We start from the raw sequence: 25461 nt of genomic DNA, 5'->3' as shown, positions 1-25461 counted from the left end.
TCTTCAGTCTCTGCGTCGTACTGTCGAAACAAATCGTTCTTACAGAAGGCTAAAGAATAAAATTATTGACTGTTGTAACAAAACCTCATTACCACATCAAGACTAGAGACATAGGAAAAGCTTAGATTTCAATAAAAATATTTTTAGTCCTTATTCCTCTCTCTTTACAGTTGGGAAATAAGGACCCGCGTCATGGGTCACTGGCTACCACTCTCATGTGTTACAAACTAGCCCATTAAGGTATCTTGCTGGTAACTTTGCTGCAATTATTGCTGATGTGCTTGTGTGTAATAGCTATTAAAATCTGCTAACGTTAAAAGCGTCTGTGGGGAAAAAAAAAACAGCTAACTTTTATTTTTTTTTTTAACCTTCAAACTAACATTTACAGGAATACCAGTAATTGCGGTAGTGCCCCTTTACTAAAACAGTGTCTCACGGTGTTTTTAACAGCCTCAGAACAAGCGAAGACTCACGGTTTTCTGTGTAAATGCGTGCATACATACACATGTATATCAGAGAGTGTGTGTGTGCGTGCGTGTGTATTTCAACGGTCTGGCCCACACTGCTGGCTACGAACACTTACTTTCTGTTTATGCACAGGGTTTCCCATTCCTACTCAGCACTGGAAAGCTGTCATTACCCAGGCTTTCTTTTAGGCTTTTCACTTTGCGCATTCCCCCTGCAAGCGGAAGAACATTTTACTTCTTGCCATCATCAGTTTCCTCTCACAAGATTTCTGTTTACTGACGATGTGCTTCCTCCAGCCTACCCCAGCAAAAGAAATGCAGTTGAGGGCTAAGGGGTTCATTGCAGTAACGACAACTGGCGATAGTGAAATACCACCGTTTCTAAGTAAAGGTTCAGCTTACTGTTTTTCTGGCAACAAGGGTTAATTCATAGCTACTGGACAACTGCACTGACTGTCACTAATTTCTCGTGTGTCACCAGTAATCTATCATCTCGTATATGGCATAAAGACATATATTCCAATTTTTTTTTTAACATACAGTTGTCCTCAATCGAGGAAAAAATAAATAGCCAAGTACAAACCTCATGTCACTTCAGTAACATTGCAGTTTTTTTCCTCCACTCTAACAATGACAATATAATTGAAGTCCTGGGAAGATGAATCGTATTTTAGTGGGCAGGAGGCTCTGAAAAATAACGCAGTTTTAACAGCGCATGGTTGACACAGGCTGGACTGTAGCGCCCAGGACTCCCGGGGTCTGGAGAGAACGAGGCGGCGTTGCCATATTTTCCTGGACTTCCTGTTATGGGACTGTTTCTTCCTGAATTAGAGTACGCTGAAGCATCTGGAAGGCCAGCAGCGAAGGTTTGGGACTTGAATCGTGCCTTCAGTGCTGGACTTGGCCAACTGAAAGAAACAAGAAGTAGTTCTGCGTTTGGTTAAGAAACCTGCAATAAGGCGAGCAGTACTGCTATTCGGTGCCACTTGTAGGTCTCGGAAACAATGCACCGGCAGAGAAAAATCCTAACTGGTAAGAGACAGGTCTGCGAAGAAACAGCGACAGCACAACGTATTACACGTAGCCAGGTTGCCTCATCAGTCAGATGTCATTTGCTCCAAAATGGCCATTAAGAAAAGGAAGGGGCGCTTGTGCGGCACCTGGGCAATTTTCATCCAACGCCCCCATCAGAAAAGGGCACCGAGACCAAAGCTGACCCGATCGCGGTTAGTGCCGCAGCTCGTGCTGCGGCTGAGCGTGATTTCCCCCCTCTCCTTTTCAAAATCATCTTGGTGTTTGGATGCCACAGAAGTAGTTTTTCTGTATCCTCAGTGTCAGATTTTTTCTTAAATCAATGAGAACTAGGATCTAAAACGTCTTTGAAAGCAGAGCAAAATATTTCCTTTGTTAAATTAAAAAACCTTCCCTTTTTCTCTAAATTTTATCTTAAGCAAGGCAGAATGACGAAAGGTTGTTTCTAGCACACGTGAATCATTCCTGTCCTTTCTTTTACATGTGAGGCAGTTTCTTAAGATGAGCCGCTACAGAAAACACGCTATCAGCTAAAGATATTTTATAAGGATTTTAAAAATAAATAAATCAAACTCAACCCCCTCCCCCCCCCAACTATGAACGATACACATGCACGCCGCTTATTTAAAACCTTTTGAAAGTAATTTTCTTCTGACAGACCTACTGGTCCCTGTATCGTTAGGGCTCATTTTTGCAGTCAAAATCCTACGTACGTAAACACAAAGGGATCTAGCGTGCCATTTCTTCGCTTTTGGCAGAGGTGGCACTGCCAAATTAAGGAGGCTGACAGAGCAAGCCCTGGCATTGTCAACTAATTACAGTAATCGCTTTTACTTAAGTGATAGAACAGTGATTACACCTAAAAATCTTGTGTCACATTTTAGCACTTTAGAGGACCACTTTGGACCTTTCAGACAGTGGAGTAAGAATGAAAAAAGCCTAACAATGAGCCTATTTCTTTCAAAAACTTAATCACAAAAATCAGGGGATGAGGGAGTTTGACTTTGAAAAGTGAAGTGGTACAAGGACACGGTGTCAACCAGATGTATGAAAATATTTGCCTGTTCCTACTCCACTTTAAATCACAGGAAAATCTTTGTGAGCTTCCTGTTTTTTTCTAAAACTATACTTGGTGGCCCCACTTAGTGCACTGGTTGCAATACAGAGACAAAAGGAAGCTTCTTTCTTTCCCCGTGCTTAGCACTGGGCAGCATCTCTCCTTCCGCTTACCATCTGCGCTTTTTTCAGCCCTGCCACACGTTGTTTCAGCTCTTTCCACAACATTCCTCCTGCTCCAATCTCTGCTACCTTAACACAGTCGCACTTCTCAGCTGCTGGTTCCCAACGCCCACTCGGAATTGTGCGGCCTGTAAAGCCAGTCAATTATATTTTTAAAATTCCCACAAGCTCTGACAGAGCTTTAAAGGTTCTGTGTTTAAAGCATGTTTTGAAAAATTCATGTTTAATATCTATCTTGAGAACTTCTTAGCGGAAACAGTTCTCACAGTAAGTGCAATTTCATGCATTTAAGAAAGCTAGAAGAAACAAGCAAAAAATAGAAGTCGGTACGGGTCATTTGATAGCTTTCTGTTCCTGCCCCCTTTCCAATCTGTTGTGTGCCACTGGGTCATCTGTTTCCTTCCCGATAACTTTACCATGACTACGTATGAGTTGCAGGCTGCCTCAGCGAGGGCCTCTTCAGTGTTCTGACCAACGTCCGTCACGACGGAAAGAAACCTTCATGTTAATACAACCACCAGTTTTCACTGGTATGAAAACTGTCGCTTTGGGTCCCCAAAAGCAACAGCATTCAAAACGAAACGTGTAAGCGGCGTAACGTGTACTCGGGCCTCCCGACAAATGCAGTCTGCTTCCATTATTTGTGTAGCAAAACATGATGTTCTCCCTAAAAACTTAACGCACCCCATGGTTCACACTCACAATTCCTTTGGACCGGGTAAGAGAGGGTAAAAATAAAAATAGTAATAAAAAGATGCCTGAAGATACTAAGTTCACTTTAACATCACTCTGCACAACCCACGCACCTCAAAGCAATACAAGATTTTTGCACTGCATCCACAACAGGGTAACTGCATCCAACTGACATCCAACTGACAGCATCCAACTGACAGCGTAACTACCATTAAGAGCAATTAAGGATCCAAGTACTAAGTAACACATCAGCAAACTGAGACATTCGCCAACTGGAAAACACTTACGCTCTCGAGACCTTCATTTTCTGTCTGCTTTGTGTATAGTTACGCTGAAGTTATTTGGAACCGCAGCGTCACGGAAGGAATTTGACTGCAGCACCAGTAAACTTTCCTTATTAACAGACACCAGCCACAAAGGCTTGGTGATTAATTTCAGAAACACACTAACAGTTAATCCAGTTGAATATTTAAAACAAGGTTTTTGTGAGCAACGAGGCCTGAAATTCTAGCTATTCAAGCTGTTCCGCAGCTGACCCGCTAAAAATTTTATTTCAACTCAGTTGACCGAATGTGCGGAAATACCTTTGCCTGTCAGACGAAGAGTACGACTGCACCGCGTGTTTCCATTTGTAAATAATCGGGTATTTCTGTGGATCGATCTCTACTGCGTCTATAGCTGCTAAGACATCGCTATCCAGCTTCGAGGGCTGCTCCCTAGAACATAAACAGAACTAGATGAAAAGAGAACTATATATTTGCTCAGGGAGTAAAACATCCCCATTCCAAAACATTTATTTTTGATACAAGCAAACAAATTGCCCACGCTCCTCTATACACAGAGTTTCTCTGTGAACTTCTTCCAGCAGGCCAACGCTTAAATGACTGTCCATTACCACACAGTAGTCTCATAAAAAAGAAGTTTTGAAAATCTCGTCTGAGGACATCCCAGGAGCGTAGTAAACACTTTGCTGTTTACCGTTCCTCTGACAGGCTTGTGACTTCATGATGCGCCTGACTTACATTAACAAAGTGTTTACGGAAACTGACTGGGCACAAAGACTTCTCTTCTTCCTTCCTTCCATTTTAGTTACGGTATTCAGGTAATTCGTTGCAAGAGAACTGTATGGCTACTGTACAAGCACTGAAGCGCTTTAAGACGATCATTCAAGGCTGACTGCAACTAGTGTTGCTTAAGTATCCCATAATCAACTTTGCTGTCAGTGATATTATAAAAAGCATCTTGTTTTGCGTAATAAACCAACGGACAAATAACATGTTAAAAAAGACAATTCTTACCCAAGCAGGAATAACTTCTTAGAATTGTCATTTGTGGGTGAAGCCTTCAAAAGAAATTTCTGGGAAGAAAGTTCTTGATGTTGTTGTGCCTCATTAGTGTGGATTCCAGATTCCATGGACAGCCTCCCCTTTTCTGATGGAATTCTGTGTTCTGTCCTTAACTTGGTCTCTCCAGGTTTACCCGTAACGCTTGGCTCAGAAGAACTTGCCAGTGAAACTGCATAGCAGGTCTTATCCAGGTGGTCCTTGGATATTCTCACCTGACTCGTTCCTTCAGCCAGAATTCTCTCATTCTCATTTTTTTCAGGGATTTTATTTGATTCTCCTGCAACCTCTTGTTCTTGGAATGACAGGCTTTCAAATTCTGACATCAAACTGGAAACGGGCGACACAAGGCATTCTTCTCCATCGTGCAAATGCCTTCTGTCACTAATTATCCTTTCACTGGCCACGGGATTACAAAATCCATTTTTACTGGAAGAAACCGCCTTTTCATAGTGCCGAGGGTGATCTGATGTTTCTATAATGTTTACCGTACGCTCCATTGACAAGATATCGCACTCGGCGTCTCCGATAGCATCGATGCTAGGTTCTTTGGACACGAGAGGTTGGCCGATATTCCGTGCTGCGTTTTGTCTGTTTTTAATTTCTTCTAAGCTCATGTCATCATCATCCTCATCCAAAAATGCTCCAACAGAAATAGAATTGCAGCACTTCTTACTCTTGCCTGTAAACAATTTTAATAAGAGCAACACATAAAAAGACTTCCAATGGAACGCCAATCAAATAAACTAGGAACAAATACACAATCTTTATGCCTTATTCTATTGATTGAAGCCCTCTCCAATTCTATTTACGCAACAGCATGAACTAACCTAACTAAAGCCACAAATGCAAAATGACAACACGAGGGCTGTATCTTTTTTGCACATATCCTTTTATATCTTAGTCATCTGAGAACTGTGTTTCCTACGCTCCTCGCTTCAATCGTGAACCAGCAACAAAGGATAAAGTCTGGATAAATCAGAACAGGGTAGGAAAATGTCACTAATATAGAATAGCTTAAGTTTTCATCTCTTCCAAAGCACAGAGGCTTATGACTAGTCCAATGACTATCCTTCAGGGTCTTGTCAGCCCAGGTTTATCCCTGGTATCAGAGCCCCTTCAGATCTATTAATCACACAGGACAGAAGGAGGACGGAGCACAAAGATTTGGGACTAGTGCGTGCCCTCCGTAAACACATGGCAAGCAGTGGTCTAAGAAGGTGTAAGAGCTTTCCCGGGCTTTGTTCGGTGTGTCTTTCACCCTCAACTGTAAAGAATTATTCCTTTATTTTAAGAAGTTATTTATTCTCTATCTGTGGATTACAAAATTCTATCCCCTAAGACGAATTCCCAAATGTTCTGAGTAAAAACATGCTGAAAATAGAGGTTTTCTTATACGAATTTCATTTGGGGGTTACAATCAAGGAAAGTACTTCATATGAAGGATAACGAACATCTAACGAGGACTGTTCTAATTCTCCTACGTTCACAGTGGCGTTAGCTACTTTTTCAATACTATAATGAGACTGTGTGGATAACAGATTAATAATAGCAAGCACAACAGGTGAATACCACTTCCCCTGGGCACCAAGCTTTTTCTCTCCCTCTTCTCCCTAGGTACAAGCCGTTGTTTGTAGCATTTGCCCTTTTCTTACCAGAGGGATGTGGAGTTTTATATCTATTGCAGGTTTCATTTTCCCCTGTTTCTTGCTGAGCCTTTTCGCTCATTTCCCGATGACTCAGGTACTCTTCTAATTTTCGCAACCCCTCCTGGGAAGACAGATCAACAAAACAGCCCAGAAATTCCCAGTATTCAACCCACGGGAACCCCAGTTCATGAGCTAACTCCCTGCAATAAATAAAATAAAACGAATCATTTGTGAAGACATAAATATTAGTTTGACAATAACTTTTCTGAACACATTTTATCAGCTATTAATAGGAGTATAAACGTGCAACTAGGCAACACAATTCCGCAGCAATCAACAGTCTGCAACAGCGATACACACATCCTTAGCAAGCACAGCATCGTCTAATTTTTTTCTAGAATATTTTTCAAATTTAATCTTCCATTCTTAAAGTTAGCACCATAAATATTGCTATTTGTAAGCTGACTGTATCTAGACATCAGATAGAGATGAATCCCCACCGATGTAGGCATACTCTGAACGATATTCCATTCGATAGCTTTTTCTATTTGGGAATGGGAGAAGGTAGGAGGAAGCGAGGGGTTATTTTAAAGAAAGAAATCTAATCAGCTTCTAACAAAGCGTGTCTTTTCCGTATATTGCTGATACAAGGTATTTTAACAGCAAGGACACATATCAACACACAGCTTTTATAAAGCAGAACAATTGTATTAGGATCTTTTCATTCTGCTATCTTTTTAACAATCCCTCAATTTTACAAAAAAAGTAGGCTATGCATAATTTTAGATCTTCTGACAAATTAGGCAAGGAAATGTTTGAGAAAAGCATCCTATACATACCACCAATAATAGTTAAAATATCTTGTTCTTTATTTCCAAAGCTAAGAAAGCTAGCTCTCACTTTTTTAGCTATTTTGTTTATACAAAAATACATGTAAAAATCCAACTACAATTAGTTTCATAAATATTTCTGCCAGTAACTTTTGCCCTAGGATATCGTTCGGTAAGTAATACCCGTACTTTCAGCACAAGTCTTTTGCTTTTAATTGCTCTGTCCATTGCTAATTTTTTATACTGATACTCTTTTAGATACCTTCCGACTCTTTCAACACCTCTCTCCAGATCAGATTTCCTGACATTGTGAAAGAAGCCAGCTCTCTCTCGAGGTGGAGTCTTCCAAAGCCTGCGAAATTCTTCGGCCTTTAAAAAACAGAAATAATTTAAAAAACCTACCCCCCACAACATGAAGCTAACTCAGTGCTGGCTAAATGTCTACCTATAGGTCTAGAAAACCATTTAGCTGTCTGCTGTCTACATGTAAACAACTCGAGTTCTGCCACAAGTATCGCTCAACTCTAGCCATGAAGGATCTCATACTGGATCTAAAGTTACTCCTCCCAGTATTACCGGTTACTTTGATCTCCTAACTGCTTATTAAAAGAGTAAGAACCATAGCGTATAACCACCTTCAAGTAAACTGTACAGATACTAAGTCTGCCTGGTTTTAATTTGTGTGCAGCAGGAAACAGGTATGTCTTCTAATATTCCCGTGCCATTATAATTTTATTTAATGATAAATGCTCTCTTGGTCACTGGTTTCTAGGAGGCAAAGGTGATGCTTTTAGACGTATGTATTTAATTCCACAGACTTGCTACAATTATTAGGATATATTATTGCTGTTTATTTTGAAGTTTGAATTTGAACTGCTAAAGGGAATAAACTAATGGATTTTTGTAAGATCCCAAACTTTATGCCTTTAGATGACAAAAATCAGCAACGATGACTAAGAATTACATTCCGGCATTAAAAGCATCTGTCAGTTATCAAAATAATGCATTGTTTACACCCTATAAAATGTATTTACATTTCTGTCAGGTGAACAGAAAATTGACCAATGAGCGTATTTAGAAGAAAACGCATTAGGCATTTCGGTAAAACTCAGTCCTGGAAGAACTCAACCATCAGGACGACAGAAAGTCCTCAACTGTATTTATTCACTATTTCTAAAGCCGTCATACTTCCAGCATGTTCATATTAAACAGATGAGTCAAAAAGAAATGCCTATAAATTCATAGTATATTTAACTGGTATCTAAGTATTCCTCCTGAAAACTAAAGACTTTGCTTTTCCTCTATACAATCAACACTTTTCCAAAACTATCCCACCACCTACTACTCGGTCGTCAGTTTTTCCATTTAGAAAAAAATATTAATGTTAATTCAACAAGCAGAGGTGATAAACTGCTTCTAACGTCCAGTATCAACTTCTAGAAAGGAGATAAAGATATAGTTAAGATTTCTTCAAACCGATTCATAACCACATTGAAAGGCTTGCTTTCAGATTAGAAAGTTAGAGCAATTATCTGTAAGACAACGAAAGGTCTGTCAAAGAGCGCTCTTCGAATAGATTCTAGTAGGAAAAAGAAGAGAACAACTTTCTTTTGACTGAACTTCCACTCTTATTTACACCAAACGTTTCTATGTTTTCAGCAATAAAAAATATTTAGAAGTTTCTGTGCTTCTCCTTCTCTACGGAGGAAGATCCAAGAAAAAGAGCGCCACAATCCGTAACAGGAGCAAGCTACACCACACAATGAACCGTGGGTGGATCTTCTGACGGTTCTTTATTAAAAAAAAAAAGGAACAAATAGGCATTAGAGTCACATGAAGTTCTCTCCTTACCTTTGAGGGGCTCATGGGGCCTGCAAAAGCTCTTATTGACAATACTGGATCTTTGGGGCTGCCAGTGTATTTCGATAAAGTTTTTTGGGGGCTATCGTCTGTCTGATCTGGTGACCATGGTGCACCAATTACAGGAGCTGAGGAATTGTCTTCTGCTCTCAAGAGTGGTACATAGTATCGACCTAAAATAAATAATACAAAGCTTTCTTAAGAAGTTTATTTTACATTATCCTGCTGCTTCTTCCTAGAATATCAATACACCCATATACTTAACCATCTGACTTTATTTCGTTAGTAAAACTACTTGTAATTCAAACTCACCGTTTCAATATTTATTGCCTGCTTACAGACTGTATTTTAGGACGGGCTCCCTTCGCTCTCAAATACAAAAATGCCTGCATTGATACATATATCCCTTCCCTAAGGATCTTCAACACATTTCAAAACCTCCTTCTGCAAATGCCTAAACCCACATGTGACAAAACAGTGAAAAGTTTTATGTCAAAGAAATTACATGACTCCCCAGCGTGACAAATAAATCTCTCGCTCTGTAAAGGTCTTTTGTTTCCTTTTAGATTAAACTTTCTGCTTCAGGCTCACTGAATAAAATAAGGGCCATGCCTGCGTTACAGAGCTATGAGGATAGCCTTGTGATCCATACAGTAAGAGTTCTGACCATGTAATTTAAAAGACAAAAAGTTTTCTGTTCCTTGTCAGTTTTAGAGTTTCTCTTTGGTTTTGCTACTGTACAGTAGCATCATTTATGAACAGGAACGCTACAGAAAGCAAACAGAATAGAAGACAGCAAAGAGCCAAGATACACGCCTGACGCAGTATAAAACTCTGAATACAGACCTTTCAAGTACTCTCTCAGTTTTTCTTTCAATTCTGCAGATTTATTCTTGCTTCTTTCACAAACTACCTGTTAATATAATTTTAGTTGTTTGTTAGTAAAGCGTAAGACATCAATCTCAAATCAATTGCGCTGTGTGTTCTTTTTGAACAGTCACATTACTGGCCTCTACCCATCTCATCCAGCACTTTTAATTCATAGTAGAACAAACCACTAGACTACAGCCACATCCATAAAATGCAAACTGTAAAGAAAAGGCAGTGAATCGTAACAGCTAGAACTTTTCCCCAGATACAATCAACATAAAATATTTTTAATGTTATCAAAGATTCACACTCTAATCATGACACTAGCATCTTACTACAAGCCTTCTATCTACAGTAGTTAGTAAATGTTCGAACTTGAAAAATACTGATGAGGCATCACATTTTCGGTTTTGTTGTGGACATGGAGAGACTTACTTCTGCTGGAGTTTGATCATATTTGTTTCTTGGATTTTTTACAATAGCTGGGTGTGAGGTAAGCACATTAACGACGTCCAAATTCCCAAACTTACAGGCAAAATGCAATGGAGTATCAAATCCCTGCAGTGGGAAAAAGGGAAAATTCACATGCATTTGGAAACATGTCAATCCCACGTATTTCATTTAGAGACTGGGAAAAGTAAATAAATGTCATGACTAATTATCAGGGCTCTTAATAGATCTTTTCCCCCTATGCTGTAGAATAATGATTATTAAAACCCACAATACTCATGAATAGCTCATTTTGCTAGAAGCGTCCCCTTCTATTCATTTCCCTCCTCCCTCACACATCCTTAACACCTTCCAGTTGTTTCCACAATAAGAAGAAACTGGCAAACATTCAAATCTTACCATTTTATCTGGTGTATTAAGGTAAAGGTCAACAATATATTGGATGCGATTCTTCAACATTATATCATTATCATCTGGATACATAAGCCGCATAAATTCAGGATTTTCCAAAGTGTCCAGTAATAATTGGCAGACACCAGGTTGATTCTCCTTGGCAGCGACATGCATGACATTGTACCTACACCCTTCCTGAAAAAAAAAAAGACAAACATTAGAATGAACTGAAATCTTAACAGCTTGCCTAGGCGCGTACGCTTAACTGACTTAACTGTGAAAATACAAAGGTTGTCACGCTGAGTCTTATATTTAGGGTTTTGTTTCTTAATATTTTACTAGGCAAAGATGTTTACAAAACAGTACATAAACATTCAGAACTGCAGTAAATTATACGATATTGTAGAGACTTACGCATCTTTACACCCACATTGTTCTTACAATTAACAAAATTATTCTTATACTCAGCTATAGTCTTTTTTTTTACATCTAGCGCAAAAACGTGGCAAAGAAGGTATATTAAGATATCACATAATAAAAGGAGATAAGAAGTTCAGTGTATAAAAACAGCAGGAAAATGGGTCTGTACGTATATATAATTCAGTTTGCTGTAATATATTACATACAAAATTTCAACAGCTTCACAAAGCTGGTCTGATAGAAGTCATTTGTTAAAGTAAGATTGTCAGCATCTGCTAACCGGTACCTTACCCACGGAGTTTAGATGCAGAGCACGTTTTGAAATGTAATGGTGACGCCTAGGTAAGCAGTGCTGTCGGAACACCTAGCTACAGCTTAGGCACTACCCCATTCCTTAAAAGCATTCCATTTAAAAAAGATTGGAATTATTTGGAGGAGATCAATACTATATGAAGACAAGACTATTCTTTCACTACTGGATAAAACTATTCTTCCCCTAAAGAACTGCATACTCAGTTTCTTTACTCGAGCTCTTCTGGAGCAAAGCGAACTCCCAGTTATGATGGGTGACTTACGCAAGACAGACAACTGCCTTGTTTCTCTTAGCTTTCAGCTAGTATCAATAAACACTGAGAAACTTTGCGCTGGTGGAAAACACGGAAGAGTAGGAAACAACAAATTTGAATTATCTTGAAGGAAGAGTAGGAAACAACATATTCCTTCCAGTTCTGCTTATCAGGCCTCAAAGCTGAATCACTAAACCAGAACTTGGAGTTTTCCATTTTATTTTTTTTACCTGTACAACTGTTGGATTGTCTCCCGACCCAATCAGATAGCGAGGGTTACTCCAAATAAGTTCTGAAAATGTTGCTATATCGCCTTTCTCGACAGCTTTCCGAAGTTTAGCAGTAAGATCTTGAGTACGTGGACTTTTATAACTGTTGGCTCTCTCCTTATTAGCAGTTTCGGTGTCAGGGGAGCATAAGCCATCTATCAAAACAGAGGTAACATGTTTCTAGATATATTCTTTTCAGTGATCACTATTTTAATGGCCAGACCATGAAAATAAGCTTTTAATCTATAATATGTATTAACTTTGCATCTTCAATGTACAGGAGTAAAAAAAATGCGGTCAATGACAAGACATTTAAAAATACTAGTGGTTAGTAATAGGGAGGGAGGAGATTATGACTTAATCATCGCGTAAAACTGTTTCAGAATTTAATAAGGACTGGTAAATTTTATCATTACCAATCTGCTTCCATCCAAACTTAAAAGCAAAATTCAACAAGAAATAAAAACTTTCTGAATATTAAAAATGCTTTTGCAGTTCTGTGACTACTGAGTCCCTTTAGCAACTGGGAACATTTTGAAATATCATCAGTGTTTACCATTTTATTTCTGAACTTATGAACTTAACAATTAAGTACGGTTTTAACATACTGTGCAATTTTATCAGAGTCTTATTAAACCTGAAAATCCTGAAGTCCATGAGTAAAATCAAACTCTAGCAAATATAACCATAGACTACTAAGCAACATATCTACGCAGGCCATTACCAACATTTCAGCTTTAGAAGAATAGCAACATTTTTTAGTGTAAAATTCATGCGAACCAGAACGACGACAATTGCTTCTAAAAGTAACCAGTTTACTTTATCATAATATAGACCACAGAAACCATACATTGAAGGCCAAACCTTATGCTTTAAAACACAAAAAGCAGTCTTTCCATAGATTCCCGGGGCTCTAATTTACTTCTGTGGTAGTTCTTTACAAAAGAAATGGCAGGATTCCAACATACTCTACTTCTTTTTTTATTTCTGTACATAAACTTTGGTGGTCCTTTCTTGGAAAAGCATCAGTTAACTTTAAGGATGACTTCTCCAGTGACGGTATCATTTTATACAGAAGTAAAACCCGATTTGAATTAAAAAATTAAAATATGCTTTTTATTGCCTGTTTCTAATTTATTTCACAGAAAAAAATGTAATTAAATACTGGTTGTCGCATCTATTTATACAGCAATTTTATTTGGTGAGTAAGCTCTGGAGCTGTGATCTAACATTTGTTTACAGCTTATCTTAAACACCACCACTCTAAAGGGACTTCAATTTATTAAGATGCTTCACCCTTTGAAATTTTTTCTGTTATTAGTATATTGGTTATGAAGTTGTTGCTTCTTCTCTCATAAAAAATTCACAGACTGTATATTGCATCTACCGTACGCAGATGAACACCCTCACTTACCTCTGTTAAATGATCCCACTTTCACTGGAGACAAACATAAAGAGGACTTGCTTGGAGATGGGAAATAATCACAGATTCCCTTAGCAAATTTCTCAGCATCTTCTCTGTTCGAAAAAGCTTTAAAACGGGAACCCTTAATCATCTTAACAGCTTGGAGAGCTTCCTTTCTATCTTCATAAACATGTATTCTCTCTGCAACAAAGTACAATCAAAGTTATTTCAATAATCTCAGATTTGTTCCTAGAAACAGATTACAAAATTCTCAAGACCGTCCTTCCAGCTTTGGTCTCAAACTGTTTCTCTACCAAATACGGAATAAGAATCAAAAGTCCTTTTACATTTTCTCCCTCGGAAACTGAGTAGAAGAATTTTACACGCTCCAGCTACCATCAGGAGATACGTGTACGGTGCTTGGCCATGCATATCAATCAATATCTGAACATCTTTTTTAATAGATGGGCCAGCTTTGACAAGCAAGTACTTCAGATTCAGACTGAAAAGCAAACTCAGAGCTTATTAACTTGCGTTACTTTCCGTGGCCTCTTGTTCCGAAAGATCAACGATGTAAATGATCCACTGTCACAACTCTAAGACCTCTACGCAGAACCTTAGGTATGAATCAAATCCTTCTCCTTCCTCTCCTTTTGCATTAACGTTAATTTGTTCAAATCAAGATATCTGAATATCCTTTTCATGAGAAAGAAAACTTTCTACTGTCTCAGAGTAAACAATCCTTTATGCACTACTGTAATCCTGCCACTAGGTAATTTAATAATTCCTTATTGCAGTATTCATCAATAAAATGTGAAGAATGACTGATGCTTCTAGATGACCATTTGGCATTAAGATAGAAAGGAAAATATGAAATCTCTTAGAAGAGATCATTTAAGCTTCAACCGATGACAGTATAAATAGTTTTTGATTGTTTATTTGTAGGATTACTTTTTATTCTTGAGAGGGATGAGAGTATTCGTAGGAAATAATTTTCTTCATCTGTACTACATCGAGTAGAGGATCCTCATGTGTACCGACTATTATGGCAGAACACCTGGGATGTCTTATAGCTGTGTCTCTATGCCTCAGAAGATCCAATAAATGCTATTTACAGAAACAAAAAAATACTTCAAGCGATGCTTAAAATACTAATACACTGGCGTTCACATCACCTGCTATATAGAAAAAGGTCTATTTAGACACGATTGTAAAAGGCTTATCATTGGAAATAAAGGAAACTAATATTTACCATTCCTTGCCAATATGTCATCATAAACTGGACAAACACCATAGAATAGCGGAGGGTCTCTGGACGACGTCCGAGTACTAATTTGTGAATCGGCACATCCTGCTCCACAGACCGGAGCCGAACAGTTCACGTGCATCACAGCATCTTCTTCTGGTGGGTTCAGACCTACACAGTACCCAAAGTCTACCTCTTCAGAAACACTTCCATGACCGTTGTGATTCAAAGCCTTTTGTGTTTCTGCCCGGCCGCTATCAGATGGGACGTTTCCAGCAGCCTCCTCTGACAGAGCAGATCCTTTTTCCTCCAACGCTCCTTGCTGCTCCAACAACGCCTGAGCCAATTTTTTTTCAAAAATAAACCTAGTAGTTGAGGTAATAGGCCCACATTTCAGTCCTGCTCTTATAATTTCTTCTCTAAGCTCATCAGGGGTGAGCTGCTTCAATCGGGATAATATTGCATCCATTGTTATTTCACCTTTAGGAAAGGCAAAAAAGAGAGAAGATAAATGGTAAAGAACAACACACTTTTTTTCTGCTATTTAAACGCTGTATTAAAACCAAGTAAAAAAAGTGTCTCCTAACAATTTATCTGATTCTCAAGAGATTATCGCGGCTGTAGAGAAGACAAAATATCTCTCAACTCAAGACATTAAAAATATTTTTAAGCTATCACACTTATACCAAGAGTTTATTTCCTCTCCTCTCAACTACTTGAAAGAGTATTTACAGCTTACATTTTATTCGCTTGCCCTTTTCAAATTTCTTTTGGAGTGAAAACTCAATCCAGAATGTTCATGCATGAAAATTTATGACAAGCTGAGAAATATCTGATTCCTGCCAAGAAAGGCACAATCTGTGTATGTAATGGAATACAAGAACACGATGACTAGTTAGCCCCAGTAAGAGATTCTGGTTAGGCAGCACCTACAGCTAACAGCACAGCACCATTTCTATTATTTCCATAAGAATTTCTAGCTGACAAAAGTATAAGGCATAAGTATGATAAAGCAACCAGGGGAGTCTATCTCTGGCCATGGTGCAAGGCTGGAACTATTTACACCACATGTTGTTTCCCAGCCCCTGTTTTGACAGCAAAGAGCCAGAAGAGAAGAACGGCTGATTTCAGATTTCTCTCTCCGACAAAGAGCGGGAGCTGGAAGAATTTCTCCATTTCCAAAGGAAGATTCTTCTCACTGGTATGATACTACAAGTCCCCCAGCTCACTTCCCTCCATGTAATCCACACACTTACAGCTTCTGCATGGTCAGCGAGAAGATACTAAACCCAACATGATGCCAACACAAATTCCTTGCTGTGAAACACACAACTGAAAGATAGATTTGGGCAGCTCAAAAACAGAAGCAGCTTTAAAGTTATTTCATCAGATACTGCATCCATATATCTCCACAAAGGCTGTAACTTTTTCCTGCTGTACACCAGTTGTAAAGCTGTCCTTTCTAATAGAAATTATTAGGCTGTCTCATTCCTTCAGCTTGCTTTCACTCCCTCCTTAAATTGAACCTTCCTTCGCCCCCTAGCCTTTTTATGGGTTATACTGGTTTGCATAGGTGTGAGTGGCATTTTTAGCACTTTATTTTCAATTCCAGGTTTCATCCTCAATTTATGAAACCTAAGACTACCGGAATACACATTTGCAGCTTTTCCACATGAATTGATTTCTATTTTTTTCATCATGCTATATTTAGAATAACACAACTCCTAATCTTGCTCCATTAGAGACAAAGCAATCTCTCAGGTATGAAGTCAGTATCACCTGTAATTGCTCCTCAAAAGAGCATTTGTGGATGCACGTGGCAGTATGAGAAATACCCACGATTTATGAGTTCTCCTGCTTTACGAGTCCTTAACACGAGTCAGAACATCCACTCTGATGGGCAAGAACCTTTGTCTGGGAAACTAATGTGAGGCTTGAACGGTGAATGGCTGCACCCTAACATAGCAGGGATGCAGCGTTCTAAATACTGGATCTTAATAAGTTAATTATTCATTTTGTCAAAATGTACAAACTCAGAAGTAATTCCAAAATTGCATGTTCATCATAGACTTGCAGTATAGTCAAACTCTCTTATTTTTCCACGTGTACTGCCAATAGTAGCATCACAAAATACACCAACAAAACAGACATGACAATTTTGCTTCTTAAATGACCCAAGGATTAAGCTGGTAAAGAACCAAACTTTTCATATATTAAAAAAAAACCAAACCACACACAGCTGTTTTCGTAACTTTCAGCAATAGTCAATATAGCCAAGTAAAATTTTCACCAGAATCTGACTTCAAAACTATTATGTTTCTAATAATAGGTAAAACTATGGAAACAGATGTTAATGCCAAACCTTAAGTAGGTTTTCAAATATTATTACAACTTGACAGTTGTGTGAGTTTGAGGATTGTTTTCTTTGAGGGCCATTTCCTTTGAGAGTTTTCTTTTTTTTGAATGTCCGATTTTAAACATCTTGTGGTTAGAGAACATACCTCAGTCCCAGAATATTTCATGAGTATTAACTAGAACCTCTGAGAAACTACGGGAAATGACAGTATTTCAGCTTAAAAAAAACCCCAGTCTGTGGCAAAGCCATAGTTTATGCTGCTGAGCTGCCTCCCCAAAGTATTCTAGTTCCCTTATGATTACTGAACCTCCAAGCAACCTCATTGTTACGATTATCTGACTTGCTTACAAGACTGCAAAGACGGATGTGAAAGATTTTCTCATTTATTTCTGATTCTTAATCACCTATTATTTTTTAATAAATTGGATGCCATTGTGTTTTGATCAAGGGATAAAATGTGGCCCTGAGGTCAATTATAAGAATATCAAACCTTGCTATTCTTTTTTATTTTCTTTCTGAGAGTGTATAACTGAAAAAACACAATAAAGATGAAAACTCAGAGGCAAGAAAGTTTATTGCAGAAACAGCTCAATGAAAACACTTTAAAAGAGTCAATATAATGCCTTAAAGAATTAACTCAGGAAATGCTCCTATGTCTAGGGTTCAGAAGCAGCACAATCATTCCGCAGAAGAGGAGACCCTTACATATGTATAATTCACGTACGTGGAGTACGCAAGCACACGCAAAAATCTTTCTTCTTGTCTTGTGGTTAAGTAAAAAATGTCGGGAAGGAGTGATTTCTCTGCTATCTCATCTTTTGATCGAACTTGGCACCTAAAATTTTCTTCCTCAACTAGGTAAGAAAAAGTATTTGTTTCATGCGTCCATTACAACTCAGGCACAACTAAATCAGAGTGCGAAATGACAAAGCAGACCAACAGTGAAGAAATTAATCTTTGGTTTAAGATCTACTGTTAGCACAAACAGCTTTCTACAATAAGCTTGCTGTGGAAACAGGAAAAACATCCTTGGAATGACAAGATAGAACTTCCATGAAATATGTCTGTAATCTGACATTTAGCTTTCAGCTAACATGGATCAGCATTTATTCTTTTTTAACCCCATCACCTATTCTGATCTGTCCAAAACAAAAGGTGTGACTCGCAAACCTGAGAAATAGCAACTGCCTGTTTTACAATAATCCTTCGATCATTTGCTACAAGCAGGTGCAAAAGGTGATTATCTGAACCTTGAAATGCATTTTATCTAACTTCAAATGATCCAGAGTACAGCCAGCACTGATGAAGCTACCTTTTCTAGTTTAGCACACAAGGTCTTGCAAGTTACTTTAGTGGCTTTACAAATATGAACAACTGCTTTAATGACAAATGCATGTTCAAGGCTTCTTCCAAACAAACCAAAATCTGGAAGAATGGGCAAGAGATGTATTTTCCCTTGTCTTACTGCATCAGTATGAAACAGCAGAATCTGTTTCCAAAAAAAAAAAAAAAAAAATTAAGACTAGTACCCAGAAAGAATGAATGATTGATTTTAAGGATGCCAATATTACTTTATTCCACTACTCATTAAAACCTTCAGTAAATGAGCAATGTAAGCAAACAGACTTTTTTTTTTTTTTGAGGCAGGAATTAAATGAGACATATATCCCATCTTGGGCTATATTTTGACTGCTAGGATTTGCACACGGCAGAATAATTATGGCTACTCAATCAGGTATTTCGTCTATACTGTCTGTTGCCAAATTAGCAACCAGTTCTGAACTACGTGGCAGAAACAGAACTGCAAAACAAACTTGGAATAAGCTACGGGAAAGACAGAACTAAAAGAAAGGGGCGGGGGGGGAAAGGATGACTTCTCAGGAACGAGAAAGGAACACGTATTTCCAGAGCTAGTAAGGGAGGGCAGGCTCGGCGTGGGAGAGGATTTAGCTGGCAGAGAGCAAGAGCAGGGACGCGTGAGAAGGGTGGAGCAGGCAGCAGCCGAGCCTGTCGCCGTAAGCAGGGCAGGGGCGTGCGACGGGAACGGAGGGCAGCGCCGGGGACCGCCCGCGTCGAAGAGGGGACAGGGTGGCGGGAGCAGCAGGGCCGCGGCGGCAGGGCCGGGCCCGGCGGGCGCCCCCGAGCTCCCCCCGTGGACGAAGACCCCTGGGGCCGCGGAGGCAGGAAGGGCGAGAGGCCGAGCGGCCGCAGGCCTCCTCGGGCGGTGCCCGGTGCCCGGCCGGCTCTCCCGCAGAGCGAGAGGCAGCGCCACCCCCCGCCGCCCTCCCCCGAGTCTCTCACCTGGGCGGCTCCCGCTGCAGCGCCGGCTCCCGGCAGAGAGCGGCGCCGGGGAGGAGATGGCCGCCGCCGGCGCCCCGCGGCCGCCCGGCCTCCTCTCCAGCAGCCGCAGCAGCCAGCCCACGGCGCCGATGACCGCGCAGGCGGCCAAGAGCTCCCAGCCCAGCCAGCGGCCCCAGCCGGCTCCCCACAGGGAGCCCCAGCCCCCGGCGGCCCCGACCCACCGCTCCATGCCCCGGCCCGCGTCCCGCGGCCCGCCCGCGGACACTCCCCGCACGCCCTTCGGGGACGGTACCTCAGCGGCCTCCCGGCTTCCGTCTCTCCTCCTCCTCCTCCTCCCCCCCCGCCCCGCCGGGCCCCCTCCCCGCGCGAGGCCGGGCCTGCCCGCCCCGCTGCCTGACAGAAAAGCACGGCGGCGCCGCCTCTCCCTCCCTCCTGGCCTCCGCCCCGGTGCCTGACGGGACGGCGGAGCCTCCCGCCGCGGGAACGCTTTCCCCCGCCCGCCTTTCGCGGTGCCTGACGGGAAGGCGGCGCCTCTGCCGGTGCCCGCGGCCCGGGCGGAGAGGCACGGCAGGGCAGCGGCCGAAGGGCCGCTCCGCTCCCCTCCCCGCCGCGGAGGAGCGGTCTCTGCCCCCACAAGAGCCAGGCGACCCGCGGCACCGCCGTCGCGCAGGCTGCCGGGGGCCCCGCGGCCCAGCTCTCGCCTGGCGGCCGGAGGGGTGCTGCCTCCTCACGACTTACCGTTACGACGGCCACGTTTTATCCTCGGTTATCGTTCCCGGATGGTAGCGTATGGGGCGGGCGGAAACGCTGCTGTCAGGCTGGCGCTAACCGGCTGCAAGGGCAGGGAAGAAGAGGCCTGAGAAACTTGAGGCCACCAAACCGCTAGCTGCTGCAACAAAACACAAGATAGAGCTTTTATAGCAACAGTGTGGGTTGCGTCCTTTCCCGCTTTAGGAGCGGGCTGTAAGGGTGGTTTTCAAGACGCTGGGACGAGGCAGGATCTGGAAGTGCAGTTGGTCATCCTCCGACAGCCTTTGTGCTTGAGAAGACGGGCCGCACAAACAGTTGAAAAGAAAGTACTCTGTAAAAAGTTTCAGTCTAAGCATTAATCTCAAAATGCTGCAGTAGTCTTAGATAAGCCAGCAGAGATGGAAAATCATGAAGAAGGAAGCCCCTAGTGCATGAGAAGGAAACAAGTCCGACAACTAGTCATCCTAGTAGGTATAACATCGCTACCTTACAGGTACAGCTACTTGTAGCAAACAGCTGTAGCAAAAAAAATACAGCTACTATAAGCAAACCGGTCAGCTGCCGGTTTAAACGACGAGACAAAATGGCAGGCCTTCAAGAAGACGTTGACAACATCCCTTTAACTCACACTGTTTAATATTACAAGCAAGGTACAGTAATTTCTTTCATCATTGCACTTGGCCAATTGCGAATCAAGATGACATTTCTGCACTGTTCCATTCCGTACACTCAAGCTTCAGATGTTGGCAAATTCAGGCCAAGGGAGGTAACACTCATTACGTTTCTTTCCTGACACGTTCAGCAAACCGAGAAAAAGTAAATGTAATGGAAATACAAGCACAATCAATTTTAGATGTGTGAAAAAGCAACACACAATAACATAGTCATTCAAAATAAGGCGGTTTTTTTCTTTAAAGGTGGCTATACAGCATATTCAGAATCCTAAACAGAAATTACTGTCCAAAACCAAAGAGATGATATCAGTTTCTCTTTAAAAGTAGAAACAACATGGAGCCCTTTACCAAAAATAGTTTATTGCACAAAACTTTTAAAGGAATTCCTATGCACATTATTTTTATAATCAACATGCTTTGTATGATCATAAAACATTAATTGTACATAGTGTAACTCCTCCATCCCCTGGGTTATCCGCTCAAGAACATGAAATGATTAACTTCTATCTTTACAAATACAGCCTAAGCAGACATTACCAAATGTCATGTATAAAACATAACAATATTTCATTTACAGTATCCAGAACATCTTTCCCTCCCCTAGAAATCTGTGCATCTGTATTGGAAATTAGGCTGCCCTGCTGCCCCAGACTGAAGTGTTACACGTTAGTAGGAGACAAGAGTGATCAGATGACAGCTGATGAGCATTAGGAATTACTTTGGACTGTAATTGCTTTCACATGAAAATATTTAAAGGCTCTGGTCACAGCAAGTCACATGCAACTATTCACACTTCCCCAGCAAACTTAATAAAACATATATCACAAGCTTTTTGCATCACCAGCAGTGATTTTGTCATCTTTAAGTTAAATTTATATTGGTAATACTATCTGTCCCCAGTGCACCTTTGATGTCGTCACAGCTAACATTAAAACAGCCATGCCACTGCAGTTCACTCCCCTAAGGAGGAATAAGTAATGCATGAAAATATGAGCACTAGAACTTTCAATTCTGCATATTACTCTGCTGTCGACACAGGTGAAATTCTGATACATTTCAGCTAGGATATTGCCTGAATAAAGAGTATGGGATCAGATCCTCCCATTGCATGAGTGGATAAGGGGCTCAGCTGATCCCAATACAGTGCACAAATATTTCCAAGAAATCTGGAAGACAATAGAATGGAGCATTATGCAATGTTCAGCAACACCAGAGACTCGGTAACATTTTTTTCCATTGTAGGGTTTGCTGGTTTTTTGTTGTGTGTGTTTGGTTTTCTAAATGCACAATTATTCAAGAGTCCTCAAAAACCCAACAGCATCTGAAAAAGTAATGCTACAGCATTTACCAACTTTCATGACTTGGAAACATTCTTACAGTGACATTTCTCCTTCAACAAGACTCGGTTTAGTAGGTAGCAACCACTGAAGAAACAGACACAGAAAATACATTCTGTTGCAGTGCTTGAAAAACAAAAAGAAAAAAAATCTTTAAGAGATTATTCCTCAGATTTTCCTCTGATGTATTTGTCAGTGCTGTGACAGGCAGAGGGGAGGCAGTTTTCATTCCTACAACTAGTTTGTTTTATTGCCTAGACAGCAGTGACCTGAAGCTTTGTAGAGCGAGCATGCTCAGCCTCAGGGTGAGGCTTTTTAATAAAACAGAAACTGTTTCTCTGGATAACTGAGAAACATAGCTGATGAGCTTCAACGAAAAGGCCTTGCTTTTATCACATGCTGCGTGCTCCTTCTAGAAGGCTTCCCACTGACTTCTGTAACTTAATTGACTTAGTAGCTCGCCAGATTTACACCCTCAAGTCTCACCATCTGTCCTTCAGTTAAGTAAATGGCATGGTGCTTCTGTTTATAGAAAAAACACACGGTGAATATAAAATGAAAATACCTAGCGTCCAGGTACGTTCAGAGAGAGACAGCTGGGTCAATGTGGAAATCTAACCTGAGCACTTCACAACAGCTCCCTCATCTTTAAAAGGAAAAATATGCATCTAAGACTACTTGATTGTATAAGCTCAGATGTCTTTATAAGAAGCTAGTGAGAAAATGCAGCACTGCACTGAAAACAGAATGCAGTATGATTATTGATACAAAAAGAAGAGGAGAGCAGACATTCTGAAGAACTATGAAGGTTTCTAACAAGTCTGGCTTCTTTGATACCAGATAAAACCTTTATCCATACAACTGTTGCCAAACGTAGGAGATTACAACATAATGGATTCTTAACTGTAGGCAATGTATTTACTAAAATTAATGCTGCACAAGTGTTATTTTATTTAAAATCCTGAACATTTGATAACTTTTTTGTACCGAATATATTATTCATTACGTAGTTTTAATTTTGGTCTTTAACAATACTGCATTTTTTTTTTATTCTTTGAGCTTAAAATACAGGCAACTTCAAGAACTTCACTGTGACAGCAGTGAGATAATCAGTACCATTTACTCTGCAAAGTAGACTGCAGCAGTATGCAGACATTAACATGTCTAAGCTAGTCTGTAAAGCTTTTGACTTTTCTTGGAATTGTTTGGTAATTCTGTATGATGGGCACCTAATGCCATGCTAATGCATTTCTTCTTTCATCAATTTCAAAACCTTGACTTCTACCATCACTTCACTTTGATCCCAATAAAATGTAAGTTAAAATCCAGTAGCTGAGGGGCATGAAATCAGTCAGGATAGACACTTTAAGGGCAAAGTGTTCAACTGGACTGCAGCTTGAATTGGTAGTTATGAGAAATCAGACTTCGGATAAATATGGGTGGGTTTGGGTTTTTTGTTTGTTTGCTTATTTTTTGCCCTACTGCTAAGCAAACTGCAATCATTTCCTCCCCCCAAACAACCAAACCCATCCAAAAGCAGCAACAGTCTCTTTGGAAAAATACATGAACTAGAACTTTTGGTTTTCTCCCCAGCCCCTTAATCTACTTGTACTTATAAGATCTTTTTTAAATGCCAAACTATAGTGGATATAATTGACCAGCTTTCTTTATGTTTTTAAAAACAAAAACATGCTAGTACATGAGTTGCCACTAAATCTTCCAAATAATCTGTCACATATATTTTGATTTGTGCTTTAGCACTTAGCACATTAGGCAAAGCAGTATCTCCACACGAATTTTCGAATGAGGAGAGGGCAGGCTTATCACTGCACTACGAGCCACATGGAACAACGGGATCAAAGCTGAAGGGATCTAAAGTGGGCTGCTTTCATAATAATCTAGTCAGGGTGCTCTGCAGAGGGGCTGCCACAGTACCAGCATTTCCGTTCATGGTGGACACCTTGTAGTAGAGGGTGCAAAAAGTAGGGGAAGTGTGTGGGAGAAGATAAAGCTAATAAAAATAATAATTTTATAGGCATTATAATTTTGTCTTTTAAAGTAAAAATAATTACATTTCTAAAAGCTCTGGCTTTAGGGGCTAATTTCCCTAAGCCATTTGTACAGGATGTCAAAAACCAGCAAACTTAAATGTAACATTAAAACAAAGACAGTAACAAAAAACCCTCGTGTCAGCCTTAACTTACAGTATATAAGCATATTAAAACATATTCAAAGTCAGAAAATTATGGTTTTTTCTTATATATATATATGACACGCATACCTTTTTCAAGGGTGTCTACTTCAAAAGTTGAACTAAAAAGGTGCAAGAAGTGTTTGTACAGTGAAGCAAAGCTCCCTACTGGCCTGCGACTGTAAGACAAAAACTGATACTTCAGAAAACATCCCAGGCAAATCTGCCAAAGCTACATACCGGTCTGCATTGCTTGTCTTTACAGCCTTGTTTCTTTTGCTATAGGTCAGAGGTCATCTTCATAACTAGAAATGGCTTCAAATGAATTTTTTTTCTTTAAATACAGATATCTGTAATCTGAATTTCAAGAATAAGAGATTATAGGAGGGAGGAGAGAGGACGCTCAGAATATCCAGTTCTCAACCACTGCTAATGGCTGAACACGAGCAGAATGTATTTTTCCCTGTGATTTGGACACAACCCAAGATGGGGGAAAACAACACCCCTCCCTCCCCAATTAAAAAAAACCACCAAAACCCAGATGTTACATAATTAACAGTCATTCCTTAACAAACTCACCCAGATTGGACAAATACAGACCCAGAACCACATGCTCCTCTTGACCTCTTTTCTAAACCTTCATCTGAACCTCTTACTAAACCCCAAAATGAGCTAGATTTACCACTTGGCTGTCCCCAACATGACAGAATTATTATGGTAAGGTTTCAAACAAACCCTTGGAATAGCATGTTCTGCATTTAATATTACACCAGTTTCTCAAAACCATGCCCTTTGCTTCTACAGGCAAAAGCACAACTCTGAACACCATTTTTAAAAATGAAATAAATAAATAATTTTGATAAAGATTTGTTTACATACTTAAAGCAATAGGAAGAAAGACTGATAAGGAGGTTATAGTGTCAAAGCTTCCTTGTCACTAACACTACAATTCCGTTTCTTTTCGTCTACAGTAGGAATCTCCTGCTGGTCTGATGCAGTTGCAGGACTGGTAGAGGTAAGGTCCATTAGCTGCCCCTCAATCTGAGTCCACGAAGACATTGATTCATGTACTATAATGGTGTGTTCCTCCATCTGACGCTGAAGGCTGTCCATTTCTTGC

At 40.3% G+C, this 25461-nt stretch overlaps 2 protein-coding genes across 13 annotated transcripts in view; both read right to left on the bottom strand.

Annotated features, from left to right (window-relative positions):
* Nucleotides 1-545: 545 nt before the first annotated feature.
* Nucleotides 546-19759, bottom strand: ANKLE2 (ankyrin repeat and LEM domain containing 2). Of its 3 annotated transcripts, XR_012045229.1 has the most exons (14): nt 19390-19618; nt 14739-15212; nt 13496-13687; nt 12043-12236; nt 10833-11021; nt 10419-10541; nt 9960-10026; nt 9105-9286; nt 7516-7622; nt 6430-6623; nt 4730-5456; nt 4016-4147; nt 1051-1375; nt 546-679 (listed from the first exon to the last, which is right to left on the bottom strand). XR_012045229.1 is itself a non-coding variant. In XM_072879915.1 (13 exons), exons 2-13 carry the CDS (start codon nt 15199-15201, stop codon nt 1138-1140), a joined length of 2808 nt encoding a protein of 935 aa, XP_072736016.1. In that variant the 5' UTR covers nt 15202-15212; nt 19682-19759; the 3' UTR covers nt 1101-1137. The 3 variants fall into 3 exon arrangements, 2 of the variants coding, with proteins under 2 accessions (XP_072736016.1, XP_072736017.1); XM_072879915.1 differs by lacking the exons at nt 546-679; nt 19390-19618 and adding an exon at nt 19682-19759 and having other exon boundaries at nt 1101-1375; XM_072879916.1 differs by lacking the exon at nt 546-679 and having other exon boundaries at nt 1101-1375; nt 19390-19633.
* A 375-nt stretch (nt 19760-20134) lies between these two features.
* The window catches only part of GOLGA3 (golgin A3), a 31509-nt gene continuing 26182 nt past the window's right edge, over nt 20135-25461 (bottom strand). For 4 of the 10 annotated variants that reach the window (XM_072879908.1, XM_072879914.1, XM_072879910.1 and 1 more), the window contains exon 24: nt 21157-25461. In XM_072879908.1, coding sequence (XP_072736009.1) covers nt 25254-25461 — 208 coding nt within the window. In that variant the 3' untranslated portion in view covers nt 21157-25253. Of the gene's footprint in view, nt 20279-21156 lie in introns of those variants that run through there. The other 6 variants (XR_012045228.1, XR_012045227.1, XM_072879913.1 and 3 more) reach the window with 6 other exon arrangements.

The sequence above is a fragment of the Ciconia boyciana genome, chromosome 15 (assembly GCF_034638445.1).
Source record: "Ciconia boyciana chromosome 15, ASM3463844v1, whole genome shotgun sequence".
NCBI lineage: Eukaryota > Metazoa > Chordata > Aves > Ciconiiformes > Ciconiidae > Ciconia > Ciconia boyciana.
This window is presented reverse-complemented; position numbering and strand designations above follow the sequence as displayed.